This window comes from Gossypium hirsutum, chromosome A12 (genome assembly GCF_007990345.1).
Source record: "Gossypium hirsutum isolate 1008001.06 chromosome A12, Gossypium_hirsutum_v2.1, whole genome shotgun sequence".
NCBI classification, from domain to species: domain Eukaryota; kingdom Viridiplantae; phylum Streptophyta; class Magnoliopsida; order Malvales; family Malvaceae; genus Gossypium; species Gossypium hirsutum.
This window is the reverse complement of record NC_053435.1, coordinates 84,560,099-84,574,868: the sequence shown is the minus strand read 5'-3', so window position 1 is coordinate 84,574,868 and position 14,770 is coordinate 84,560,099. Positions and strand designations below refer to the sequence as shown.

General features: G+C 32.9%; 2 protein-coding genes across 2 annotated transcripts; both read right to left on the bottom strand.

Moving 5' to 3' along the window:
• Nucleotides 1-1,229: 1,229 nt before the first annotated feature.
• On the bottom strand, nt 1,230-3,130 carry LOC121211423 (basic proline-rich protein-like). The gene is given in 3 exon segments (XM_041084187.1): nt 1,230-1,463; nt 1,466-2,910; nt 3,112-3,130. Coding segments are annotated over 3 exon segments (1,698 nt in total).
• Nucleotides 3,131-3,858: 728 nt separating this feature from the next.
• LOC121210923 (probable pectinesterase 29) lies at nt 3,859-7,481 on the bottom strand. Its single transcript, XM_041082911.1, has 5 exons — nt 7,095-7,481; nt 6,845-7,004; nt 5,653-5,874; nt 5,323-5,573; nt 3,859-4,083 (listed from the first exon to the last, which is right to left on the bottom strand). The coding sequence occupies exons 1-5, from the start codon at nt 7,325-7,327 to the stop codon at nt 3,873-3,875; spliced, it is 1,077 nt and encodes a 358-aa protein (XP_040938845.1). The 5' UTR covers nt 7,328-7,481; the 3' UTR covers nt 3,859-3,872.
• Between the last annotated feature and the right edge of the window lie 7,289 nt (nt 7,482-14,770).

Genomic DNA, 14,770 nt, shown 5'->3' with positions numbered 1-14,770 from the left:
AATGAATAACCTAACACACGAATAGATTTCTTAAAAACTTTGTACTTATCAAAATTCAAATTTATAAAAAGAATATGCAAAGTAATTATTGATTAAATAATTTAAATGATGGTCCGGCTATTTTTTCTTAAAATATTATTTTTAATATACGAACCTAAATTTAATTTTTTAAAATATAATATACCTTATCACTATACTTAATACTTTGATAAATTAAAGTATCATTTTAAAGTTTTTTTTTGTTATTAAATTTACGTCTATTATTAGTGGTATTAATGATTAAACCTTAGAGAATTTCTTTTTACAATTTATAAAAAGTAATCTTTCGAAATTATGACTACACCTCCCAATAACAAGACGATTTCAAGTTTCAACCTGCCTTTCGAAACCATATTTCGCCATCTTAGCCCCTTCATCATAAGTTGAAGAAACCGAAATAAACTTCAAACCAAGAACTTGCCTGCAACCTGTAAACCTCTTTCCATTCACTGACAAATGTGTGATCAATAAATATTTGGCGCCTATACATACACTAGATTGTTCTACGTTCTTACCAACTCAAAGAAGGCAAATGCAAAGTGGGGTTTGATGTTACAATCGCTTAATAGTTAATACGCGTTGAGTTTATCTACTGATTCCTCAAAAAAAAAAAAAACCCTACTTTCACTACCGTTTATGGGATACACTTTGGCAGGTCTGAAGTACAATTAGCAATGGCACGTATTTCCCACTTATTTTTCTCCTTTCACTGTTTAAGTTGATATACCCATAGGAGCCTTAATTCCCTTCAAACATTTTTTCTACTAAAATATTGGACTCCTTACCATGGTTAACTGCCACGTTATGAGTGGCGGCAGTGGAGGGCAATGAAGTCAACAATTAAGACATTTGATATGGGAATAGTGTTTAGCTTTCAAGTTTTCAACTTTTATCGTTTTCATGTTTGTAGCTTTCATTACGATATCAATGATCGTTAAAGCTTAAAGTTCCACTATCCCTTTGCTATAAATAGGGGATTCTATGTTACCATTGAACTACAAGAATCGTTACTTGTAATTCGTGAGTGTTCTTTCCTTTTTTTGGTGGTGATTTTTGTTGAGTGTTCTTTCGGAAGAAAATATGGGGAAGATTTTAGGAAATGTTGAAACGGTTGTTGTGATGATATTTTTGGGGGCTATATTAGTAGTAGGTGATGGGCGACGATTAGAGAGTGTATATTGTAAAAATAGTCAAAAGAGTGGTCGCCATGTTGATTGTTTTGGGATGGGTGGGGGTTGGGGTGGTGCACATGGTGGTGGTGGTTGGGGAGGAGGTGGTAGTGGTGGTGCAAGTTCTGGTGTTGGGAATGAAATTGGAGGTGGTAGAGGTGGTGGAGGTGGAGGTGGAGGGGTTAGGGGTGGTGGAAGAGTAGGAGTAGGAGCAGGTGGGGGTGGGGGTGGAGGTGGAGGTGCAAGTGGTGGTGCTAGGGTGGTGGAGGAGGTGTTGGTGGTGGTGTAGGAGGAGGTGCTGGAGTGGGTGTAGGTGGTGGTGGTGGTGTCGGGGTTGGTGGAGGAGTAGGAGCTGGTGGAGGTGCTGGAGGTGCTGGAGGAGTAGGAGTTGGTGGTGGTGGTGGCGGTGGTGGAGGTGCTAGGGGTGGTGGAGGTGGTGGAGGTGGTGTTGGCGGAGGTGCAGGAGGAGGTGCTGGAGTGGGTGCTGGTATTGGTGGTGGTGTTGGGGCTGGTGGAGGAGTAGGAGCTGGTGGTGGTGGAGGTGGAGGTGCTAGGGGTGGTGGAAGTGGTGGAGGTGGTGTTGGCGGAGGTGCAGGAGGAGGTGCAGGTATTGGTGGTGGTGTTGGGGCTGGTGGAGGAGTAGGAGTTGGTGGTGCTGGAGGTGGAGGTGCTAGGGGTGGTGGAGGTGGTGTTGGCGGAGGTGCAGGAGGAGGTGCTGGAGTGGGTGCAGGTATTGGTGGTGGTGTTGGGGCTGGTGGAGGAGTAGGAGCTAGTGGAGGTGGAGGTGGAGGTGCAGGTGCTAGGGGTGGTGGAGGTGGTGTTGGCGGAGGTGTAGGAGGAGGAGCTGGAGTGGGTGCAGGTATTGGTGGTGGTGGTGGCGGAGGTGCTGGAGGTGGTGTTGGTGGAGGTGCTGGAGTAGGTGCAAGTGGTGGTGGTGGTGGTGGGGTTGGTGGAGGAGTAGGAGCTGGTGGTGGTGGTGGTGGAGGTGCTAGGGGTGGTGTTGGTGGAGGTACTGGAGGGGGTACAGGTGTTGGTGGTGGTGGTGGGGTTGGTGGAGGAGTAGGAGCTGGTGGTGGTGGTGGTGGAGGTGCTAGGGGTGGTGGAGGTAGTGTTGGTGGAGGTGTTGGAGCGGGTGCTGGTGTTGGTGGTGGTGTTGGGGCTGGTGGAGGAGTAGGAGGTGGTGTTGGTGGTGGTGCTGGGGTTGGGGCTGGGGCTAGGGCTGGTGGAGGAGTTGGAGGTGGTGGTGGTGGAAGTGTAGGAGGTGGTGTTGGTGGAGGTACTGGTGGAGGAGTAGGAGTTAGTGGAGGTGGAGGTGCTGAAGGTGGTGTTGGCGGAGGTGTAGGAGGAGGTATTGGAGCGGGTGCAGGTGTTGGTGGTGGTATTGGGGCTGGTGGAGGGGTAGGAGGTGGTGGAGGTGCTGGAGGTGGTGTTGGTGGAGGTGTTGGAGCAGGTGCAGGAGGAAGTGCTGCAGCAGGTGCAGGTGTTGGGGCTAGTGGAGGAATAGGAGCTGGTGGTGGTGTTGGTGGAGGTGCTAGAACGAGTGCAGGTGCTGATGCGGGAGGAGGTGTTGGAGCAGGTGCCGGAGGTGGTGCCAGTGTTAGTGCTGGTGTAGATGTTGGAGGAGGTGATAGTGTAGGAGGAAATTCTAGAAAAGGTGCAAGAGTTAATATAAAAGGTGGAACAATCGAGGATGTAAGGAGGACTGATCAAAATAAATCTTAATTCAAGAACTCGAAAGTTTTGAAAATCTTTATTGGGGTTAAAATTAATCATGCACGTGTAGTTATGCATGGTTATGTCACTTTGTAAGCTCGTTAATTACTGTTGTTACATTAATATATAATAATGGAATAAAGGATTTAGAAATTTTATGCTTTGCATTAGATGGTTTGATATTTTTTACCATATAACTTTTTAAACATTGGGTTAATAATTGAGTAAGATTTCAATTTAACTTTTTAAATAGTTGGACCATAAAATGTGAAAATATTTTTATTTTTATAATACTATTTCACAATATCATCTGTTGTTGTTAAAGTGAATACATGATTTTTTTTAATAAAAAAATAACTTTAAACACTTAATTATTTTTTGGTCGTTTCTAATAATCTTAATTGACGGAATGAAAATAAGGTTAAAGTATGGTATAAGTTCCTATGTTTTTGGTACATTCAAAATTTAATCTCTCTACTTTTATTTAAAAGAATTTAGTCCCTTCACTTTTTAGATTTAAAAATGCAAGTCCACTTGTAAATAACACCATTAAAATTCCAAATGTACGAAAAATATATTAACTTGAAACATATTTTAACCTAAAAATAAATAAAAAAAATTCATATAATTATTTAAAAGAGACTTTCTCTATGTACGAGAATGAGAGCATTTATTTTAGTGTATAACTATTGTAAACAAAATGTTCTAATTATTTAGCTTGTGACTAAGCTTTCAATTGAGTTGAACTTAAATAACATCTTATATTACTACAGATTGATAATGAATTACTCACTTGATAAGACTACATAAATAATGTAAATTTTCGAATTGTATAACTTTTATATTCATTTCATATTTTTAATCTCTTTTAACTAATAAAACCATTTGCAACTAAATTTGCAATTGGAAGGTAAAATCATCTAAAAAATGTGCAAAATATTTGTAGATATGTTAAGCCATGAACTTGAGTTTGGAATTTTTCTTATGCCTTAAATTTAGAACATGTTTTGGCAGTTTATCAATCCATCCTTCTTTGTCAATATATGATATATTCACAAATTGACTGAGTTGAGAAGCACTGAGTTTCCTCAGCCATGGCACTCGCTTTGAAGGGTTGGCCCCAGCTCCCCCGCAACTATTCTCTGCATACATCAAATTTCCTCTGCAAACATACCCGTGGTTTCAATCTTTAGAACCAATTAATAATAACTTAAAAAGCTTGAGAAAATAAGTTTAACTATGAATTTCATCTTTCTACTTTACAAAAATTGAGAAGTAGTCTTTAAATTTGATCCTCATATATCCCAAAAACTAGGGAATTAGTTCAATTGGATAAGAATATTAAACCTTACCATTCATAAAATAAGACGACTAGATTTTGACAAATCGTAGAATAGACTTCTTCAGGGGCAGGTTATTTACCCAAGCTTTAAGATCAATTCAAAATTTTGGAGTATTTGAACAAAAATATTAGGCTCAAAAAATTAGCTAGGATAAAAAATCCAGACACATTTAAAATAGGGGTTGAGCTCGAACTTCAACATTCAAATCTGAGCCCAACACATTTTCAAGTTTATATGATATGTTTGTCAAGTATACTATACTATAATGTAAATATAAAAAAAATGTTTAAGTTGGGTATGTTTAAGATATATATATACATATTTACAAAGGCAGTAAAAGATATATATATAATTACTATATATTAAATAAAAAATTAATTTTAAAAAATAAAAAAAGATAATATGAGTGGGCCTAAATGGGCTTAGTTTAGCCACTTCCAAACATGGACAAGCTTGTAAAAAATTTAAAGCCCATATTTTAGGCCTAGTAGGGCTTGGGAATGATATCAATACTATGCATAGACCCAATTTGACCCTAGCTGAACTTAGCCCATGAACACCTGTAAAAGGATTAATTTCTCAATTTTCGTAAAGTTAAGGGATGAAAATTGTTGAGAGGGGCTAACTCTTTCGGAAGAAGTCTTCAAAATGTTGTCCATCAGATAATCGGTCGAACCCCTAACAATATCAAGGTATTGTCCTTATAGTAGGGTTTTGTATCCCTCCTTCATTGGGAACTGTATACGGTTCATGAAGAAGGAAAACCTTATTTGGTGGAGATATAGAGATACCACTTGTAAGAACTCATGAGAGAAATGTCAATATAGGGCATAATAGTAATTATGTAAATAACCTAGCTTGCACAAGGAGGAGGGAGATAAAAAAAACCCGCCACATAAATAATACCTTAACATTGTTGGGGTTCAACCGATTACCCGACAAATAATATTTCAAATATTTCTCCCAAAAGAGTTGGTCCTCTCAACAAAAATCGTGATTGATCCCCAATATATATATACACGTATATATGTATGAAGTGAGATAATTTAATGGCATACTCATGATGAACATAGGTCCAAGCATCCCAACCAGAAGCAACAATAATATCCGTCATCACCGACTTATATATGATCACTCTAGAATAAGCTCCATAAGCTCTTCCAAGATAAGTTTTACCAGTCCCTGTAAAAACACAAGATTTAAAAACAAAACCACTCGGATCATCCGATGAATTCCTTCCCTGTGCTGTTATATAACCATTGGGATATTGGGGTGCATATTTGCCTATTGTAAGATTTATTTCACAGCTCTGCCAATTACACAAACAACATGTTACAATAACAGAAAAACCCAATTGAAATTTACAAAATATTTACACACAGAGATACCTCATAGATAGATTGACCACTCCCAAATATAAAGTCAATAGCACCTTCGATATAGCAATTTTTGAAGTAATGGCGACCTTGTACGTCCCACAATGTATCTTGTAACCCAAAGAAAGCACAGTTGTAGAAAGCCGATTTGTCACCGTAGATGCTAGCTGCTAGGGCTGGCTTTACCGTGTTCTTTATGTTGGGTATTGTTGCTAGAGGTATGTTGTAAAAGTTCTGTTCATAATGAAGAAAAATTTCAATTAGTGTACTCTTTTTTGTTTATGTGTGATTAGGAATATGAACAATTTGGTAAAATTTGATTTTTTTTTTCACTCTATTGTATTCAAATTTGGGATTTAATCCCTGGGTAACTTGGTCTTATTTTTAAAGTGTCATTAGTTCGAATAGTTAAGATAGCACTAAATGTAACACTTCATATCTGGTCCGATCGCCAGATCAGAACTACGAGATGCTACAAATAATAGTGGAACAATCACATGCAATTTAAAACATTGAATGATCATATTTACGCACACATTAATTATTACAAATGAAAACATGACTAAATCAAGCTTAAAATATAATGGATTAGATTCGGGCATGAAAAAAGACCAAATTGTAAATTTTTCAAAGCAATATTACTCTTTAACTTGACAATTTTTTTATTTGGTTCCTAGAGGTCTTTTTAGTCTACATTAGTTACGGAACTTGAAAAAAATTTCAAATTTGATCTTTGAACTTGGATTCCTTTAAGGTGTGATGATGTAATAATTTCAAATTGTGTTACATCATTACTTGATTTTTTTTAATTATATAAAATATAAAAGTATATTAAAAAAATTTAAAATCGTAAAGAAATTATAAAAATTTAGATGATGATATGGAACAATCTTAGAGTGTCTCGTCATCATATCTTTAGAGAATCCAAGTTCAATGACCAAATTAAGAAAAACAGTCAAGTTTCGAGACTAGTGCGGACCAAAAAAATTTCAAAAACTTAAGTCAAAAAGTTTTCAAATTCAAAGACTAAATTTATTTTATCCCTATAGTTAATGGTGTTTTACTTTTAAACTAACAAATGATATTATAAAAACAAAAAACCAAATTATATCAAATTAAAGTATAGGTACACTAAACCTCAAATGAACAAACCCGAACATAATAGAAGGACCAAGACCACAATTTGACCAAAACAGTATTATACCTTGAAAGTAATGCCTTTTGCAACAATGCTATCAGGAAATGAAGTCAAAGTAGCACTGTCACAGGTTCTCATATGACTATTCCATTCAATCCTGGTTAACAGTCTCCCAGCTCCTTCGAGGAAAATGCATGGTTTATCACAAGGAATTGTAACTTTCTCCCTGCACCAAACCAGCAACACAAAAGTAAAATCACTTTTTATAAATGAATAGATTTGCTTTTTGTGACATTAAATCAAACATATGGAGGACCTGAAAACTCCAGGGGAAATAAGGATACGTATCCACTTCTTGTTATTAGAAGGGATTGAATCAATAGCTTTTTGGACAGTTTTGAAATCTCCTTTGCCAGATTGATCCACCCTGATTGTATCTGCCACCTTAAATTGATGATTTTCAGCATCGAATTCACATTCAAAAGCTTCACAGATACTGAAACAAAGCAATAATAATACAATCAACATGAACACAAGGAGGCACTGCATTTTCAATGAATAACACCAAGTTTTTTTTTTTTTAATATCCTCAAAAACAGATTTTTTTTCCCTCTAATTCTCACTAGATTATTAAAATATATAGTATTTATTTATATGAAAAAATATACAGAATGCACGAAAGTTCCCAACAATAAAGAGTCAAATTTTCCAGGTAACTGACATTGGTGCTACTTAAATATGTTGCCATATATAAACATGCGGAGGATTCTAGTCTAATGAACTTCAGATTTTTTTTATTAGTTAAACTATCAAAATAATTACTTTTATTTGCCTCGGGTTAAATTTTAGTCATTTATATTTAAAATGTTAAGTTTTAGTTACATTATTTTGTTATAACATTTTAGTCATTGAGCCGTTAATTTTTGTCAACAGTGTAACGGTAAGCTGATGTGGCACATTAAATCATCATTTCGAACAAAAATTTTAGGTTAAATTCTACAATTGGTCCCTATATTTTTTCATTTTGACCAATTTAATTTTTTCCTTTTATATTTTTTAACTTTCCTTTTTCTTATTTCTCATTTTCTTGTGCTTCTCCCTCTATTTTCCTCCCTTCTTCATTTCTTTTAACATAGTTTTTCTATGTTTTTCATTTGTTAAAATTAGTCTACAAGCTCACCTCACTTAAAAAATTAAATTGTTCAAAAAAATAAAAATATAGGGACTAGTTTTAACAAATGGAAAACATAGAAAAACCGTGTTAAAAGAAATGGAGAATGGAGGAAAACAAAGAGAGAAGCAAAAGAGAATGAAAAATAAAGAAAAAAGGAAAGTTAAAAGAACATAAAAGAAAAAAATTAAATTGCTCAAAATGAAAAAAATATAGGGACCGAATGTATAAATTAATCTAAAATTTTTGTCTGAAATGATGATTTAACGTACCACATCAGTTTACTGTTACACCATTAACAGCAATTAATGGCTCAATGACTAAAACGTTACAACGCGATAATGTAAGTGACTAAAACATAACATTTCAAGTATAAGCGACTAAAATGTAACCTGAGATAAAGAAAATGAACTATTTTAATAGTTTACCTTTTTTTATTATGTTTTCCTTTTTAAAATCTAAAATTTAAAAATGGATTAACCCTTAATTAGAATATAGCTAGATTTTTTACCTTTTTTTAGCCATGTGTATTTATTAAAATATATTTAATTTATCTATTTTTAAAAAAAAATTGACACATTTAAGAAATAATATTAGTAGAAAATTAAAAAAACACAATAATATAAAAGGTTTGTTTTAGAATATTGATGTTTTGTATTATGATCAACATAAAATAAACCAAAAAAATTAGATAAAAATAAAATTGAATAAGTCATTTAAATTGTTATGTATAACAATTTTTTTTAAATTGTATGGTCTGATATAACTTTTGGAATTTTACTTGATATAAAATTTATATATATTAAAAATTTTAATAGATAAAATAAACTTTTTAACTAATAAGTAATATTAATCAAACTAATGAAATAAAGTTAAAAATATAAAAATAACACTAAATGGAGTTAAATTTTAAATAAATCATATAGAAGGATTTAAATGTTTAGACATAAATAAATGCCTAACGTAAAATGAAATTACTTGAATAAAATAAAGACTTAAAAATAATTGTGGAAAAGTTGATTAAGTCTTAGCCCGATTGGCATCAACATTGTTGCCAGTGCAGGAGGACGTGGGTTTGAGTGCACTGAAGCGCATTATCCTCCTATTTAAGGGTTGGGGAGGGGCTATGGGTAGTTCTAGGTATTGTATCAAAAATATATATATATGGAAAAAGTAAAATAAACTAAACTGTACAATTAACCTGGATCGAAGACTTAATAATTATTATAACTCAGTGAAAAATCAATTAAGCCAACAACAAAGTTAACTAGCCTAAAGGTCATCTACAAGCCCCTTTCCAAGATAGCCATCCGAACAAGCACATATTATCTACCGTCCGGGTCCCTAAGCTTCATCGAGAACATGAAGTTATTCGTCACCAAATACTACGTAAATTCAACTGCTCTATACTATCAAGTCAGAATAAATGATAGGATTTGTCCCATCATAGACATTCTTGTCCCATCGAAGACATTCACCCCACGCATTCTGTAATGATGGCTTAATGGTAAGTCCAACACGTTAACAATTGGTGCGGTGAGCATGGAAAACATAACCTTACAATATCAAAATGGCACCCCCGCTGACCAAACTAATTAGACCGACGATCTAGCCAACTAAGTCAAATCATCCACCCCATTCATCACTCTCATTTCACTTGCCTCAAGATCTCCCACTGGCTTGAGCTCTGTCCAGACTCCTCTTGCTACTATTGTAAAAACCACTCTTCGATATGTGAGTGCCCTCTTCCCTACCTTAGAGCAGCTAGTGAAGAATCTTAGGGATTCTCTAACCACCAACCCTATAACGACCTGGTTTCTAGTGGTGTCAGAAAATGCGATTTCAACATCTTATTTTTGTAAATCAAGTTTGTAAATATGAAATACGAATATTTAATGAGTTTTTATAAAAATATCTTGAAATCCAGTTAAATAATTTAGCCAAAAATATGGTTAATTAAGGCTTAGGGACTAAAATATAAAAGTTTAACCGCTATAGATTTTTAATTAGGAAAAGGCTTGGGGACCTAGATGGTAATTATTTAGAGGACTAAAATAGTAAATAAACCAATTTGCAATGTGATAGAGTGAATTTTGATGATGATTCCTATTAAAGATTAAATTATTATTAAATTAAGCTTAATTAAAAGTAAAACATGTTTAACTTAATTAATCAAGGTTAATTAGTAATTATCTATACTATAAATATCAAGTAAGTGGAGAAAAGATGCAAACTCATCATCTTCTCACCGTCACTTGAAGAAACAAAGAAAGAAAATACCATTGTTGAAGCTTGAGCATTCGGCCACCTATTCAAGTAAGTCCCTAAGCCATTTTTATTTGATTTTTATGGAAATTGAATAATAGGTGGACAACCCATTTTTCAATGGTGTCGTAAACAGTGGTTTCAGGACCAGAATTCTGACAAGTGAATCCGTAAATATTATTATTTGATATTTATGATTCAAATATAGTGTTATATTTAATTTTGATATGATAAATTCGCTAATTGAATAGTTAGTTAAAATACAAGTGGTTTGACCCTAAAGTCAGTGGTTTTGAAAAATAAGGTATCGGGACCTTGTTTCCACAAAATGAGGCCGTAAATATTTTTATTGAATATTTATAGAGTTTTTATATAAGTGAATTGGATTTTGGTTCAGAAATTTTAGTGATTGGATGCTTAATTAGGGTATAAGGACTAAATCATAAAAACCGTAAAAGTTAATCACTATAGATTTTTATTAGCTAAAAGGCGTAATTGGTAAATGAAAAAGGATTTTTATGGCAATTACACCTTGGTGGAGTAACATGGATGGTTAATGCATGTGATTTAAAGAGAAACATGTTAATTTGTAATAAAAATTGATGTAATAATATGATTAATTAAAAGAAACATAAGGCGAAAAGAAAAAGAATGGCCTTTATTCTCATCTTCTCGGCCATTTTCTCCATTTAAGAAAAGAATGAAAGATTCTCAAACTTTCCAGGGTTCGGCCATTAGCATGGTAAGGGTTTTGAAACCCTATTTTCGTAATTTTATGTTTTTAAAATCGTTGTAGCTTAATCTAGTTAGTCTGGCTATTAAATTGTAAAATTGTTAAAGTTTTAAAATGTTACTATTGATTATTTTTAAGGTTTTTGATGTTAAATGGCTTGGTTATAAGCTTAGAAATCATTAAGGACTAATTTGTAATGTGAATTTAGTTAGTTGAGTTTAGGGACTAAAATGAAAATAGTTTGGATTTGACATGAAATTTTTGTAATTACTATTTTCTATAGGTTTAAATAAAGATTAAAATGAAAATGGATTGAAAAACAGAGCTTCAATATGAAAGATATAATAGTTTTGGTTTTATGGGCTGAATTGAATAAAACGTGAACTTCAGGAAAATTGTGAAAAATGAATTAAGTTTATATATAAATTGAATAAGATTTTTTAAGGTTATTGGCACTAAATTTGAGAATAAATTACTATATATATCAAGATTGAAACCAATCAGTAGATAATAATAAAAGTTATAGATTAGTCCCTAACACCTCTTCTATTGTTGTTTGTAACTGGTAAGTTCATATGGTATAGTTATGTTCATTTATGTAATTTTTATGTTTGAATTGTGTATTTTATAATGTTTGAATGTATTTTAAAATGTTTGCAAATTGGTATGGAAGACAAGAAAAAGGATTGAATTGTAAAAAGTTATTGTATTGATCCTAGATTGAACATATGATATGATACCATTTCTCGAGCTTGGATAGTTCATAAAATAGCTCGAATGGAAGGACCGTCTTGAATAGGTTCAAATGGGTAGAAACCTTGACCCGAAGCACTTAACTATTTTAAAGAACTGTAGGTATATTAAAACTACGACCCACTTAAACTTGACAAAATACTCGAACCTTGGTAAGTGAAGTCGCCACACTCCGTGATGGAAAATGAAGTGATAAGACAATTGGGTGGCCACCACAAACTCATAAAATTTTGATAAGTTCAGTTTAGTTCAATGAAGAACCAAGAGTGAATAATTCTTACAAATCAGGTTTATATTCAAAATGGTCTAACCTTAAAATTTCCCTTTTACAAGTTATATATAGGCATTATTATGACAATTCAAATTCGACATTCACACCAGTTATTAACAGAACATTAAGATTCGATTATAACACTTGATGGGTAGCCAAAGGGTCATGTCTTTTCACTTGATTCAGGCATAGCTGAAAAGTCATGCATCTTCACTTGATGAAAGCTTAATGGTCCTTTAAATGTGCTATTTGATGTCCCTTCATTTTCCCTTTAACTGAATGCCTTAATGCATTGTGTATTCCTCTCTTTTATTGGCACCATGATTGAGCTTTAAGTGCACCAAAACCTATCAGAAATTGAAAAGCCATTCTTGGTCCATTTGAACAGCCACCATAATGAGCTTTAAGTGCTTGAAACCGAATAGACTTGAAGAGTCATTCTTGATCTATATGAACAGCCACCTACAAGATAAATAATTAGATATTAAACATTGACAACTTTTCATATTCTTATTTAACTGAAACAATTAACTAAAGACACACATATTTAAAATAGAAATCAACATACATGTAACTCCAAGCATTTATTTATGAACATGTAACTCCAACCTATGTTTAAACATAATTAACTTATAAGATGCATAAATGCATGGCTTAATTAAAAGGCAAACTTATTTAACATATGAGTTTCATAATGCATGACATAATTAAAACACAAACTTAATTAATATATGAGATGCTTTTATGCATGACTTAATTAAATGCAACACACATAATGCAAGACATAATTAAAAATGCAAATTTATTAAGCTGAAATAAAGTCCTTTAAATTGTCCCATCCAACTCTTGGTTTAGCTTTTGAATTGGTCTTAGCCCAATCAGATCACGATTAATTTGGACTTGTTCCCAATGTCCACACATAGGCTCTTTAAATTCCTCTTTAACCCACTTGGTTTGGCCCCCCATAGTTGACCTATTTAGTAAACACAAAGGACCAATCTTTGTTTCAGTCATCTCAAGAAGATGTGGTTCATGGAAATTCAGCCCAACATCAACTTGTTTCTTATTGATAAGAATTGATTCAGCCTTGGGGCATGGAATCACATCAGGATGGGATATTGGCATGCTAATAGTGTTTTTCGTGCGCTGTACGATTTTTATATGAGATGTGATATTGGCATACGGGATATTCACTGATTGTACTGGAATTTAGGATTTTTTGCAGATTACTGAGTTTATCTCTACGAAAATTCAGGTGTGTTTTTAGAGGGATGTGTAGCCTATAGGCTTGACACTCAGTGCCCTGGTGCGTTTTGGATGGTATGGCTCGTTCGAGACATTAGGCGTGTTTTGGATAATATAGCTTGTTCAAGCCATCAAGTGTGTTTTGGATAGTATATAGCTTGTTTGAGTGTTCAGATATGTTTTGAGTGGTTACCCACGTATCCATATCTATTTACTATAGTTCATCGTGCTAAACGTTATTGTAAATGGGATGTTGATTGAATGGTAAATGAGATAATGAGATGAAGCATAGATGTATTATGTAAAAGTTGCTTGTGTTCAATGGTTTTGATGATATAAACATTGATTTGGATTGAATTGTATAAAATGGAATGTTATATAACTTGAATGTGATGAACTCATCTGTTGATAAGAATTATGGTAACAAGGAAAATTGCTCAGTTAATTATTTTGTTATGTAATTATGGGATTAAGGTAAGTTACATTGTTTTGAACCTATGAACTTATTAAGCATACATAATGCTAACTCTGTTTCATTTTTATAGTAATTAACATCTAAAGTCTAAACTATCATGTCAACAAATGGTAAAAGTATGTTGGTTACCTTGAATCGCCAATTAGCTCATGTAAGTTAGATGAGTAAGTAAAAATAGTTTTTCTGTTAAAATTTTGAGTATATATAAGTTATAATAACAAATTTATTTTTTAAACTTTACAAATTTATTTAATTTGATCCCTATTTTTTATTGAAAATAAAATAGAACTTTTTAAAATAAATAAGGCTAAGGGTCAATAGTAACAAAATTAAAAAAAATCAATTAAGCCCTTTTAAATTTTAAAATTTATATAAAAAATTATAATTCTTTTATTAAAAATAACAATATCAAGCCAATAAAAGAAAAGGGGTCAATTTTTTTTAATATCTTATAATCATTAGATTTTAATGGGTCGCTATTGTTTTTTTTTTTTAAATTAATTTTAAAAAATTAATTTTTTATAAATTTTTCTTATAATTTTTTTATAATTTTTTTAAATTTTAAAAGAGTTTAATTGATTTTAATTGATTTTAATTTGTTACTAATGCCTTTTTGACCCTTTAGCCTTATCAGTTTCAAAATTTTCTAATTTATTTCCAAAAAAAGAGTAGGGGTAAAATTGTTTAACACCCCAAACTCAACCTAGAAGTCATGACTGAATATTGAGGAATAACGTTAACTTGTTTAAAAGCCTTTGCTTCAATCAAACTAAAAACGTGTTTCGGAAATATAAAATTTGGCAAAAACTTTCACAAACATCTAGAAAAACTTAATTTCAAAAACACTTATCTTAATCTCAAAATTTGAGTTCAAAATGTTTGAAAATAAATATTTTGACAAATCATTTCTAGTTTTAAGGAAAATACTCGTTGAAGTCATTTGTTTATTCATAGAAAAACTCTTTATGGTTACTTAATTTGCAACGGAAAACTTTCAGAGTTTTAATTTTGAAAACCGAACTTTAAATTTAATTTGTGAGGTTTTGCAGTATCACGTTTGCAAATATCAATATCAACGA